Consider the following 13972-nt stretch of genomic DNA (forward strand, 5'->3'; position numbering starts at 1 on the left):
AATTCTGTGAAAAAATAAAAAAAATCTCCAATTATAAGCACCTTTTACTTTTGAACAGCAAAAGGTGTTGATGTACAACTTGACGTCAAGTTGCACAGAAAGGCCAACATTTTTCACATCAGGATATTTTTTTAGCTGCATACACTAAATGAAAGCTATGTTATTCCATGTTAGGCAATAAAATGTTTGTTATTTAAAAAGGAATTCATTATTTGTTTATGTGTATATTTTAATATATTTCTGATGTACAAAAATGCTTCAGTGGTTAAAATCTGCAGAATGTGCCACTTCTTGTTTAACTAATCGATAGAATAATTGATTACTAAAATAATCATTGGTTGCGGCCCTGATATTTTTCACTGTTTGTGGATCGGAGAATAACAATACATTCAAAGCAGTGCTCTGTTTTTGTTTTGTTTGTTTTTTTCCAGCACATTTCTCCAAATTGGAAAAAAAAAAAAAAAGTTCTGTTTGAAGAATCTGAAGGGGAAAATGTGCTCCTAGTTGTTGATTTTAGAATTTATTTCAAGTTTAATGTTACTTAAAAATAAATATATAAAGACCAAAATTTGTTTTACCTTCAAGCAGCAATGACTGTTGCTCTCCACTGTTCGCCGTTAAAGATAAATGTGCCTCAACTTCTTCTCTACCTTTGCAGGACTCTACTGCTGGCCTCCCATCATCCTCTGTTTTTACTGATTTTTTCTTTTTTCAGTGCTTCCTTCTATATTCATGTTTTTCTCTGTTGCTTCAGCATTTACCCACCGCTTTGTTTTTGTTTTTTTTCTTCCACTCCATCCAAACATATGTCGTTTGTTTGAACGTTGAACCTAACTCATTAACAGGGCCCAACCGGTCTAAGCTGCAAGACATGCTGGCTAACCTGAGAGACACGGAGGACCTGTCTCACATGCAGCCTCAGCCGACCCCGCAGTCCCGGCCCAGCGTGCCGCGCTTCAGCGAACACGAGGGGAACAGGACAGAAGAAGGTGAGTCGCTAAATACAAGACGCATTTCCTGTCCCTTCTGCCAGTTCTTTGCCGATTGACGGATGTTTTTTATTTGCCCTTTCCGCAGTTGAAGCGCTCACTTTCCCACCCACACCAGGAAAGTCGTTCATTATGGGCACGGAGGAGGGCATGGAGAACGTTCTGGGTCTGGGGGAGCTGGCTGGACTCACTGTGGCCAACGAGGCCGACAGCATGGTGTATGATGTGAGTGGCATGGGGCAAAATAACGTCACTGAAACATCAGAATCAGAGTTTTTTTTGTTGTTTTTTTTTAAAAGTGAGGCAGATTCTTGCAGAACACAAACCTCATTATTCCCTAAACTAACCGTACAACTGCAGAATTACTTTAAACACCATGAAAATAAACCATTACATTCTTAGATTTATTTGTACGATTGTCTTTACATTTTTATTATTTTGATTTTTTTTTTTTTTCTTTTATTGATTTCCCTCAGATCGGCAACAATAAAGACGCCATGAGAAAAACGTGGAACCCCAAATTCACCCTGCGGAGTCATTTTGACGGGATTCGCGCTCTGACCTTTCACCCTGTGGAGCCGGTCCTGATCACTGCTTCTGAGGATCACACGCTCAAAATGTGGAACCTGCAGAAAACCGCTCCGGCCAAAAAGTAAGAAAGCTTCAGCTCTCTGTTAACTGACCTTCATACGACCGTTTTTATTTTTCCTACCAAATGTGAGCAAAACAAATCCTGTAGCTGCAGCTTTTTTGTGTGTGTGTTTAATTGACATTCTTCTGCAGAAGGACATAACCCAGCAGCTCTAAGACTAGAAAAGATGAAATTAGTTTATTTTTATTGTATTTGTTTTTATCTCAGCATTGTACTTAAGCTGCATGACTAAAACTAATTACAGAAAACAAGCAGCTAAATATTTTGGTCTATAAAAGGTAGCTTTGATAAATATTTCATTGTAATTTCTACTTGAAGCAAGTTACACTAGTGTTATTATCTCTTTTTTTTATTTTCCTTAAATTTTTCTTTTTCTTTTTCCAAAAAAATGTAAATTTTTTTTTTTTTTATTTTCCTTAAATTTTTCTTTTTCTTTTTCCAAAAAAATGTAAATGGTGCAGAAATGGTGCTTACATTTTTGCATTTAAAACTATGATAATGTAATGTAAATAATAATGTAATGCAAGAGCATTCATCTTAGAGGAAAAATTAGGAAATACAAAATTAATACATTAATTAAAAATAAATGAGGAAAAAAAACATAATCATCTAATTAATAATTCTGATTGAAAATTAAGACTTGACTTTTCATAATTTTTTTATTACAGACAAGTTTTAGTGATTAAATATTTAATTGAACTTTTTTTTAGAAGAACCGATCCAAACTAAAATATTCTCTGGGTGTGTACAATCGGAGACTGTGAATGTTAAATAAATTATCCTATTTTATGAATCAAAATGTTTTTTTTTGTGCATGGAAAATACATTTGCCTTTTGTGAAATTGTGAAGGGATTCCAACACCAATCAATGGAAAATTTATAAAAAATGTATATGTAACATTTTTAAAAAGATGAAAAGGCTTGTGGGGAAAAAAAACATGAAAAATTAAAGTTTCCACCAAAATTTGGCCAATTTTTATTCCACTTGCATCAAAAACAAAATGGAACAAAACAAAAACAAATGTCCAGGGAACTACAAGGTTAGTAAAAATACAAATTTTAAGTCGGAAGCATATTAGTACAATGTTTAAGATGTAAAGATAATTTTATTTCTGTGCAATTTCTTACCTAGCAGTGACGATATTCAACCTTTTCTACATCATTTCCGTCTCAGTCCTATTTGAGTCTCATGTTTGTTGCAGCAAATATGAGCCATATTAAACCATATAAACTATATTTTTGTCCCACAGTAGTAAATTAATGGGAGGCTTAATTTTACTTCAGATTTCAGATGGTTGTTTTTATTTCTTTTATATTAAATGAATCAACATTTTGTCAGCAGGAGTACATCTTTAGACGTGGAGCCCATCTACACTTTCAGGGCCCACAGGTAAAATATGGCACTTTTGTCAATTCTTTTTTCATTTCTTTTTTTTTTCAGCTTGTGATACAGTTTACTTAATGGTTGCTATTTTCTTATGTAAAACACAACAGGGGCGCTGTACTGAGTGTGGTGATGAGCAGTACAGGGGAGCAGTGTTTCAGCGGAGGGGTCGACGGCACCATCCAGTGCTGGAACACGCCCAACCCGAACATCGACCCCTACGACTCCTACGGTAACCTCGGCGCTTGTTTCGATTCAACCAGGAGTGATTTTTAGCTGCAACGCATGAAAAGTGACCGTGGTCCCCGTGTGTTCAGACCCGTCAGTGCTGCGTGGAGAGCTGAGTGGACACACCGACTCGGTGTGGGGTCTGGTGTACAGCAGCGCACACCAGCGCCTCCTCTCCTGCTCCGCGGACGGAACCGTCAAGCTGTGGGATGCCAACACCACCTCCCCTTCGCTCGCAGTATTCAACGAAAACAAAAGTAACAACCGGATTCACATACATTAAGTTTACCTTTTTTTTCCCGTCTTTGTTTAAAATTGAGGAATTAAAACTTGCACTTGTTTATCCCTCTGCTAGAGCTGGGAGTTCCCTCCTCTGTGGACCTGGTGTGCAGTGAACCAGCTCATCTGGTCACATCCTTCACAAACGGCCAGATCGGCCTCTTCAACATGGAGACCCGCCAGCTGGTGCTCAGTATGGAATCTAATCTGGAGCCTGGTACGTTTAGGGACAAACTGCGCAAGGCACAAACCGAGCTGGGCTGAAAATGTAGAGCAAATCGTTGATGTTGCAGCTTGAACAGACATTGACTCACTGTTTAAATCACCATCGGGTGATTACATCCATTTGTGTGCAGCCATTTTCCTCTTCACTTCCCAGTGACTCGGATCTAACAAAGTTTAATTTGATGAGGAAATCAAACCATTTAAAGTTGATCATGCACTATTAAACTCGTCTTGCTCTGCAAAAAACACAAAATCTTAGAGTATTTTTTTTGTCTAGTTCTAGTGTAAACATCTTACTACACTTAAGATAAAACAAAACTAAAAAGTAACTTTCAGTTAGACAAAGGAGGTTGTTTTTAGTAGATAATTGTTTAATGTTGATTTAAAAACACACCGGTTTCACTGACAAATTATTAAAACAAGACAGTCATCCCATATTATAAGTGAAATAACCTGCCAGTGGAACTCATGCTTCTTTTATCAATATTAAGGAATTATTGACTTAAGACAAGCTCCTGTTTCTTGCAGAAAAGTTGCTTGTAAGTTAGTTTTGTCTTATTTCAAGTGTTCTTGCTTAGTAAGCTATTGTTCTTGCAGTGTGCAGTCTCATTTCAAAATGTTGAAAATTATGCACAAAAGCATGTTTTCATTTATCATGCAGTCAATTGATTTATTGATTGTTGAGACAGGCCTATTTGTGAATATCTTTGCAAGACGCTGCCTTTATGTAGTAACTTGTGTTGACCATTGAATCTGTGTTGACTGATGCTTTCTCCGGCTGTCACATCTTTGCTTGGAGTCAGATATTTCTGTTTTTCATCTTTAAATCTTTTTTTTCTTCTTTTAACCAGGCACTCCCTGTCAGATCAACAAGGTCCTCAGCCACCCGACTCTTCCCATCACCATCACAGCGCAGGAGGACAGACACATCAAATTCTTTGACAATAACAGCGGGAAGCTGATTCACTCCATGGTGGCCCATCTGGACGCCGTCACCAGCTTAGCTGTGGATCCAAACGGACTTTATCTCATGTCAGGCAGTGAGTATCTAACGTCGTCTTCGGCTTTCTTCTTCTGTGGCTTGAACGGTCAACTCAAACCCAGTCTAACAATAACTGGCAGCGTTTAGAAAATGTGAATTATGCCGAGCAGGGATTTGAAATTATATTTATTTACTACACATTTATAGTTTCCTTGTAGGATCTCAAATTGTACAAGTAGTCAAGCTTTAACTTGACTGCATGCACTCAGAGGGGAAAAAGAACATTTGTTTGTTTGCTTTTTAATATTTTCCAGAAAAATAATATGTTTTGTTTTGGTCAATGTGTCTAGTGCAGGAGGCTACACTTCTGCTTTTCAAAGATGTAGGGTTGTATAATTGCACATATGTTTGCAGCCATGAGTGTAAACATTGAGTTGGGGGCGTGGCCAGCAGCAGCTTATTTGGATTTAAAGTGACAAGAGGCCCTGAAACTGCTGAAGGGAGCTAGAAACAGGCAGGACTGAGCATACCAACATCTCGTCATCTAAGAATGATTTTGCATAAAAAAGGCAATGAACATGTTTTGTATCTCCCGTAAACCTTTTCTAACCTGTTCAAGGAAGCATAACATTTTTTCTCAAACACCTTTTTGTGCAAAATATGAAATGTCTTCAGGACTAAAAGCCAAGTAAAACCTCTAAGCAACTTTCTGCATGTTGTTCTGTCCTCAGGTCACGACTGCTCCATCCGTCTGTGGAACCTGGAGAGTAAAACCTGCATCCAAGAGTTCACGGCTCACAGGAAGAAATTCGAGGAATCGATCCACGACGTGGCGTTCCATCCGTCTAAATGCTACATCGCCAGTGCCGGGGCGGACGCTCTTGCCAAGGTGTTCGTATGACACGGAGTAACACGTCCCTCCCCCACCACAGCCTCGCTCTCTGACTCAGTCTCCTACGATCAGGGACCAATAGAGACACAGCAGGGGAAGGACAGTCAGGCAGCGAGTCTGGTCCCACCTCAAACTAGCCACTGGTCTCCTGTCGGACTCGCAGACTATGTAGCCAATAGCCTCAAATAGGTTGTGAGGAGGAGAAGGAGGAGGAGGAGGAACTGCTCTCTGGTCCCTACCCCCCATCACTCCCCACCATCCAGGCAGGCCTGGGTGTGACTGGCCACAGCGCCCCCTGCAGACAGACTCAAACTTCACCTCCACAGAAAGGAGAGAGGCTCAGGACAAGTGGCAGCGAGGAGCAGAGATGTGAGGTCCCATCTTCCTTCACGCTCATCCCAGGTCCTCCTCAGATAAACCAAGTTTTTCTCCGTGTTGCGTTTCTGAGGCAGAAGCCTCCCAGCTCCTCTCCTCAGCTTCCCCAGACTGACTCTGCTTGCTTGACCTGCCTTTATTTTCCTTTTTAAAAATCTATATTGACGAATGTGCCTTTGCTTTAAAAAGGTCTTTAAAAAATGTTATTTTAACAAGCTTGTTTTTCGGGGGCGGGGGGAAGCTGGTTGTCGCAATGTTGTCGGTTTTAACATTGGATGTAAAATTACAAATGCTTATAATAAACAAAAATATATATTCAGTCTTAAAAATTTACAGTGCAGCGTGAGTTTGAGTTTTTGTTTTTGATAAGTGTGGTTGGGATGTCAGTTCTGTGTGTTTGACGGCAGCGCTGGTAGAGCGATACAGACCATTAATTTACATGCCTGTTTCTTAGTTTCAAGCCACTGTACACTTCCGAAGATTACACGCTTATGTGTCCAAAGTAAACCATTTTGGTTATATAATTAAAATTAAACAGACTTGATTCTAGATGTCAACTTTTAGGAATATCTAACACATTTTGGCCAGTTTGCTCTCGTTTGAACTGAATGCTGTGTACTGTATATAGGTTTTTTTTTTGTTTTTTTTTCCCCTCCCCCGCCTCAGCTGTGTGGACATGCTTGACTACGATGTGATGTATCATGTCCAGGTATTTACAGTAGTCCAGTGTTTAGCGGGAGATTAGTGCAGTACTTTTAGGACTATTTGAAATGATGATTTAACCAAGAGAAATGTCCTGCAGTTCCAGTTTACTGTAAATCCATGAGGTTTGAAAGCAAGGAAAGATTAAAAAAAAGGCAAACAGGATGTTGTACGCAGAGAGTACAGCTTTACATGAGCCATTTTCTCAGTCACTGGTTTGTATATGAGAGTATGTTCGAAATAAAACCTGCTGTAAAATGTTAATTGGGCTCAGATGTTGGTTATTTTGAATGGCGTTTTTGATTGACCCGATCACATGAATTGAATTATGCTCAATATTATGCAAAATCATCTTTTTTTTTTAGATTTATATTTTGCTAAAATGTCATTCTCTAATCAAAAACACACCTGAAATGCTGCTATGATTCCTACATATACATTTGAGAAACCCCATATAAATAACTGGAAAGTTATAGTAAATTATCACTCCTGATTTGGTCTAATCCACTGAGTTAAATTTTTGAGTTGCTAAATTCACTAAATCACTTTAAGTAATCTCAATTTTAGGCCTTAAACTGTTTTAATTTTGACCAGATTTTCCTCATTAGGTCTTAAATGGATACTTTGGATTTTCTGGTGAGTATCTGTGAAGTCATGCTGCGTTCAATTTGTAGTCAAAAGTCAGAAATTGGACTTCCGAATCGCTCCTGAAATCGGACTTCCAACTTGGACTGTCGGAGAATTTTTCCAACACCATTTTCGAGATGATGGTGTTGGAAACACCATCATCCAACACCATGATGGTGTTGGATGATCTCGAAGATGATCCATATTGGATCATCTTCGAGATCCAATATGGCCGCTCTTCACATAAGCCATAACCTGAGGTGGAAACGTTTATTTTACAAGACACACATGTACAAATGCGTCTAAATCAATGTTGCTTGTTCTAAACTGAACAGATTAAAAGTGGTGCTTGGATGTGGAAAGAAAAGCTTAAAATTCATAAGGGTTACTGCGAATAATTACTACTTACTACTAAATGCAATCGCCCACCCGGATTGCATTGAAAAAAAAAAGTCTACTACTGCTGCCAGAAAGCTTTGTAATTTCTATTTGGAATGTGAATCTTAAACCATTACATCACTCACTTTGTACTTGTGTTCTTCCTCATTTCTTTATTTTCTTTTGCTTTGTTCCCTGAATGTGCTTGGACACATAAAGCCACAAGGAATATTTTATTCACTTTGTTGCAGTTTTCTTACACTCTGCTGCTTCATTCGAAAGAAAAGATCTAAGTTGAATACATTTGAAAAGATAATTTCTCATATTTGGACACACTGATATTTTGCTGCACGTAAGTGCAAATGCTGAGTTATTTTTTGTTGACATTTCTTTTGGTCTCTCCTTTTTATTCTCCAACAATTCAATGTTTTTAGATTTTATTGGCAATAGAAATAGAAATATACAAACATATATATTTATTTTCATATTTCTAATCGTCAGGAAAAAAAAATATGCTGAGAAAAAAAAACAACCATAAAAACCATCATGTTCTGTTCATTTGTTTTATTAAAAACAAAAAATGATCAATTATGTGAACGTGACAAGCAAAGCATTTTAATAAGCATATGTACAAACAGGAAAACAAAGGTAAAAAAAAAAAAATCATAAATACTCTTAAACTTCAAAATGCTTGGTATATTAGGAGCCGCTCGCTATTACAATACAGAAAGGGATGAAATAAACTGCATAAAACAACCCCACGTTTCACAGAAGTCCACATCCATGCTGGGGGTTTGCTTTTACACCCACATAAAAATTAGATAAACAGCACCATAGTCTCTGACTTGAACTCAGATTAAGTCTCCTGTTGGGAAGATCAAAATGCCTCAGCTGTGAAAGAGGGGATCCTCTTCACAGGTAATCATATGAAAGCACCATGTTAACAAGCTTATGAAGTATACGAATCCATTAGAGGAAATGTTAGGAATGTGTTAAACCTACATATGTCTGCAAAGTTTATTATGTTGGAATCACTTTCTAGTTTCGCACAAAAAGAGTTGCATTGTGACTGCAGTATATCATTGTAGCTTTCTGTTTTGTTTCAGTTTCTGTTGATGAACTTGTTAAGAAATGACCTAAATTTTGTGCGAGGGAAATCACACAAACTGGCCACCCGAAGAGTTGACAGTGTTGTTGTTTGTGGCACCAACAAATGGTGCAATTCTAATGCTTTTCATGAGAACTTACTGTGTTGATACATTTTAAAATTTATCTTCAAATCCATGATCAAATACAGTTACAAGAAAAAGTTTACAAAAACTCATCATTAGAATGAACGTGGGATTATTTTGTGCCTTTAGAGACGTGTTTGAATCGTTCTCAAGAAATTTCAAGAACAGGAGGTTAGGTTATAAAACTTGTTCTGATCCTTGCAGGCTCATAAGGGTTCAAATGTTTTATATACATACCACCTCAAATATTTCTTTTTTTTTTAGAGAATTGAACCTTGGCCACTTGTACGATTGCTTTTTAAACCATAATCAGGCTTCTGGCTTAATTCTGGCTGGATATTTGACAACTAATTATTCTAAACAAGTTGGTTTCCTGATACATCCCAAGCTTTTGAGCTTAGTCCACAAATTTTTTCAATACAGTTGAGGTTTTGGCTTTGGAAGAGCCAGTCCAGAGGCCTCAGTGTCTGACGCGTGTTTGAAAAACTTTCTTGTTTTAACGACATTAAAAAAACAACTTGTTATAACCAGTAATCTCATTAAAACCAAAATGTATCCTCTTTTAAATACAGAAGGTCATAAACCAGCAACACCTCTTGGGATTTTTGGATGTTGTCTAGAAGAAACAGAGTGTGTTTTAGCAAACCGCAGTCTGTCAGGGGACCGTATTCTTCCTTTTAGCACAACATATAAAACTCATGAGAAATTCTGCCATAATAATGAGACATAAAATTTCTCTCATTATAACGTCAAAGTTTCTTGTTTTGATGAGTTTTGCATGTTATAAGAACAGGAATATTTTCTAGTTTTAACAAGAAACTTCCCAGTTAAAATGAGAAACTGGTGCTGAATTTATGTTCAAGCTGTGGCACTTAAACACACATTAAAACTGGTTTTGGAAATAATTAAATCACTGAGTGTCTGGACTAGCTCCAGCCTCACCACAACTTTGATGAAAACCAGAAACCCATCCAAATTAAATTAACTCTACCGATTCTGCAAATATTCAGCCACAACTTCAACAGAAGCTTATTGTTGGCTATAATAAGCATGTGGCTGTCATGCAGCCATCAAATGTTGTTGGAAGTATATGTATTTGAACTTTTGTGTATAATTTTGATGACCAAGACTAGAATGGAAAACATCCAGATTAAATTCAAACACGTTTGAAATTCACTGATGTTACTTGATGTAAAATCGGTTCCCTGTGAAACTCTGGCTCATAAAAACTCATTAAAAGACCTAAATTGTTGCGACTTTCATACCCGTGATGAGTGTCTGTAAGCTTTTCACTGGAAGTGTAAATTCTAGCCTCTGCATCTGTGTGTGCCTGCAGCCCACCTGGAGACGCCATCTGTGGGGCCGCAGGGTGAGAACGTTTGCGGTCAGCGTTCTGATAAAGACAGACCTGGTCCGACACGATCCCCTTCCGTCACACTGATGACCTCAGTTCCTGGGCTGAGAGTTGAACTCCTGGCAGATGTTGTGGATGATCTTGGGGACGTATCTGTAGAGGTTCTCGAATTCGTCCACGAAGAAGGAGTGCTCTTTGTCGGGGTCAGTGGCGATGTACTCCAGCTCATCCTGGGCGGCCCAGGCGATACCGATGGAGTAGGCGATCACACCTGGATCAGGGGAGGAAAACACGGGTTATCAAAAAATGAATTGCATGTGCATCTCTGAAGGCTAATGTGACATTAAAGCCATTTTGCTTTTTGAAATGAAGGTTAGGCAAAAGACAATAAGAGCAGATATCCTGCTGATGTAGTTGTTCATTAAAGAAAACATTCAGAAAAAATGCCAGGCACACAGAAATTGTACAGAGTTGCTGCTGAATACATATTCTGTTTTATCAAACAGGGAAGCAAAACTTTAAAATACATATTTCTTTTAACAAAGGTTGAACTGTCCCTACATACTAGTTTCATCCTAAGTTAAAATATGTCATTTTGTAATTAGTAATTTATTTTGTTATCAACGGAAAAGATCCATGTGCCTTCAAAAAATTTTTTACTGCAGTATCAAGTGTTTTTTTTTTTTTTAGTATTGAGTTTGACATTTTTGTATCGTAACAACCCTGTAACAATACACGATTCATCACGATTGATTGTTTCTGTCCCATATTGCAGATTTAAAGGCAACGGTGCACATTGAAAATATCTTCTACGTTAGAAGGTTAAATAGGGTATGAATACATTTGTGAAACACTGTAAAGGCAAATGTCATATTTAGCTCTTATTTTCCAAACGTTGTCCAGTGATGAGGTCTCACCTTGGCGATGGACGGCCAGCGCAGGCGCTCTGACGTCATCGTACGAACGTCCATCTGTAATGACGATCATGATCTTGCGTTTGTTGGGTTTGGATTTGCTGAAGAGCTGCTCTGCCGCGAAGGTGATGGCGGCTCCGGTGCTGGTCCCGCCGCTCCAGTAGTTGATGCGCTTTATGGCGTTCAGCAGCTCGGCCTTGTTGTTGTACTGTCCGAAGGCGAACTCCAGCCTCTGCTCGTAGGTGTACTGCACAGCTCCCACCCGCGTGTCCGTGTCCGAGATCTCAAACTCCCGCGTGACGTTGGCCACGAACTGGAGCACCGTACGGAAGTTGCCCGTCCCCACGCTGCTGGAGCCGTCGATCACGAAGGCGATGTCGTTGGCGTTGAGGCAGGTCTTGCTGCACACCAGGCGGTCCGTGTCGCACACCCGCTTCACCAGCGGCTGCACAGCCTTTCTCAAGGCGAACCAACTGTTCACGGGAAGGGAGAAGAAGCCATTTGTCCGGCACACAGCCTGGGGAGTGAAACAGTGTTACAGACTGTTTTTATGGGACGCACCGGTAAACCTGTGCAACTAAACACCACCTTGTCAACAAAGTTGGCCTCAACCAGATTTTGTTTCTCATTCTCATCAGGGCCCTCGATGGTGACGAAGAAGATGTTAATGCCGGATTCTCGGGCGAGTCGAGAAGCCTCCTCCACCTTGTCTGTGGGCCAGCCATCCACAAGCACCACCGCTACGTTAGGAGCCCCTCCTCGATTCCCATTTGCATCACTGAAGTACTGTTTGTTGATGTAGGAGAGGGCCTTTCCTGTTTGAACACCAGAGGGCGACAGGGAGACAAATAACTGATGCTGCTGTGCCTTAGGAAAGCATAATGCCCGCTGAACTTTTTCACATTTTGTCATGTCACAACCTCTAACCTCACTGTGTTTTGTGGGGATTTTATGTGATGGACAGGGTTGCCAGACGTGACTGACAGCTATGAGTCCAAACACAACATAAAACTCACCCAACTCCAAAGAAAATCTTGTGCCACAAACGTCATCTGCTGCATTTATAGGTCTGACATTTAAATTTCGACTGAAAAATATTTTAAATTAAATCCTTTGTAGTCCCAGGTCTTACTGGGACTTGACACTTTGAACACAATGAGACTTGAGATTTTTTGAAACACTTGATTAACCAATGACTAATCATTGACGATGACACATTCAGCAGATTCCAGAGAGCTCAGAACAAATTAATAAGAAAAGTGAAATAACATTGAATTTTATTAAAGGTTTTGTGGTTTCCTGCCACACAATGACAGCCATTTTGAAGGAATATTCTTCTGAAAGCCATCTAATAATCCACCAAATGTTGTGAAACTGTGCAGCCAAAACTTTAAAACTTTAATCGGCAGAATAATCGCTAACTACATCTGAACAGTGTGATGCTGCCAACTCCATGTTGTGTCAGTGAGATATTTAAAGCTTAGTATATATATTTTATTACAATTTGACGCTGCTTTAAGGTTTCCAAAACGTTATTGAATACAATACAGAAGGTGGAAGAACCCATGCATTTGCTAAAGGACAAAGTATTCTGCACAGAGATATCTCTGTACTAGGATAACCTATATTTAGTTTGTCAGTTGATTGTTGGTGGTCTTTACAATAACAGGAGAGGCTCTGATCGAGATTATAGAGCCTTTTACATTCACACACACTGTTGTACGATTGTGGTCAAACCCAACAAACTGTCAGCAAGCAAAATTTAGCACACCCTAAAGAAAAAATCCAGCCATCAGCTCCAAAATCTGCAGCTGATGAATGCTGCCGCACCAAAAAAAAAGCAACAAACAACCCTTGCTTTTTGAGAGCTGACCCCTGCAAGCTTGTAAAAAACAAATGCGTTCTGGTGGCAGGAGAAGAAAAACACGCCTTACGAGAGAGAGCTGTAATTTAGCTCACTGGTCTCCTGGCAAATTTAGATTTAATTCTATCCCTGCATGTGAAAATGTGCCAGCGTAGTAAAAACCATGCGATAATTGTAACCCTTTCGCTTTCACACTTGAGTTTGTGAGCTTTAGTCGCAGCTGGCAGCAGCCAGTGGGAGTCACTCACCCACGTTGGACATGCCGCCCTTCTGCACAATCTTATCTATGGCCGACTTCACGTCCTTGGAGCTGGAGTGGGCCCTCAGACTGATCTCCGTCACAGGCTCGTCACTTCAAACAAAACAATAAACAGTCAGTTTACATCTTCTTTTCCCAAACTGGGAAAAAAAATCACAGAAAGCATAGACAGAGTTTACCCGTATTGGATGATGCCCATCATTGGTCCAGCCATGCCTACGTTGATGACCTGAGCCACGTCAGCCAGAAAGTCTTTCTGGATCTTAAAACGCCGCTTCCCAATGCTCCAGCTGCCATCCATCAGGAAGGCAAGATCAACCTTACAATCTGAGGGGGAGAAAAAAGGAACACACCATGCGGCTACACCACACTGCACTGAGGTGGATTGTTGTTTTTTAATCTCTCTATACAAATAAGACTTTCAAACTTAAGATAAAGGAAACCAAATATTGATTTTTTTTTTAACTCTTACACATATTTGATTACATGTTTTTGTTTTTAAATTCAGCTGAGCTTTTAAAATTGCTGTCATATCTTAGAGTCACTCGATAAGGAAAGCTGCTCTGGTCCAAATCCAGTAATCTAGTTTGCTCTAGTCTGTCTGCAAGACATTATTCAGACAAGCTCCTGTCTTAT

General features: G+C 39.4%; 2 protein-coding genes across 15 annotated transcripts in view; one reads left to right on the forward strand and one right to left on the reverse strand.

Moving 5' to 3' along the window:
• LOC103137672 (striatin) overlaps nucleotides 1-6972 on the forward strand; it is a 31388-nt gene extending 24416 nt beyond the window's left edge. For 2 of the 4 annotated variants that reach the window (XM_007551516.2, XM_016671194.1), the window contains 9 exons: nucleotides 846-989; nucleotides 1078-1214; nucleotides 1466-1641; nucleotides 2981-3031; nucleotides 3136-3257; nucleotides 3343-3510; nucleotides 3609-3749; nucleotides 4609-4797; nucleotides 5471-6972. In XM_007551516.2, the coding sequence (XP_007551578.1) occupies nucleotides 846-989; nucleotides 1078-1214; nucleotides 1466-1641; nucleotides 2981-3031; nucleotides 3136-3257; nucleotides 3343-3510; nucleotides 3609-3749; nucleotides 4609-4797; nucleotides 5471-5640 (1298 nt within the window). In that variant the 3' untranslated portion in view covers nucleotides 5641-6972. The remainder of the gene's footprint in view (nucleotides 1-845; nucleotides 990-1077; nucleotides 1215-1465; nucleotides 1642-2980; nucleotides 3032-3135; nucleotides 3258-3342; nucleotides 3511-3608; nucleotides 3750-4608; nucleotides 4798-5470) is intronic. The other 2 variants (XM_007551517.2, XM_016671195.1) reach the window with 1 other exon arrangement.
• LOC103137673 (vitrin) overlaps nucleotides 1-13972 on the reverse strand; it is a 47919-nt gene that overhangs the window by 7619 nt on the left and 26328 nt on the right. For 10 of the 11 annotated variants that reach the window (XM_007551519.2, XM_016671185.1, XM_016671186.1 and 7 more), the window contains 5 exons: nucleotides 13516-13663; nucleotides 13326-13429; nucleotides 11802-12028; nucleotides 11217-11730; nucleotides 8263-10570 (listed from right to left, as the gene is read on the reverse strand). In XM_007551519.2, the coding sequence (XP_007551581.1) occupies nucleotides 10392-10570; nucleotides 11217-11730; nucleotides 11802-12028; nucleotides 13326-13429; nucleotides 13516-13663 (1172 nt within the window). In that variant the 3' untranslated portion in view covers nucleotides 8263-10391. Of the gene's footprint in view, nucleotides 1-639; nucleotides 645-8262; nucleotides 10571-11216; nucleotides 11731-11801; nucleotides 12029-13325; nucleotides 13430-13515; nucleotides 13664-13972 lie in introns of those variants that run through there. The other variant, XR_001662039.1, reaches the window with a different exon arrangement.

The sequence above is a fragment of the Poecilia formosa genome, unplaced genomic scaffold (assembly GCF_000485575.1).
Source record: "Poecilia formosa unplaced genomic scaffold, Poecilia_formosa-5.1.2 Scaffold42, whole genome shotgun sequence".
In the NCBI taxonomy this organism is placed as follows: domain Eukaryota; kingdom Metazoa; phylum Chordata; class Actinopteri; order Cyprinodontiformes; family Poeciliidae; genus Poecilia; species Poecilia formosa.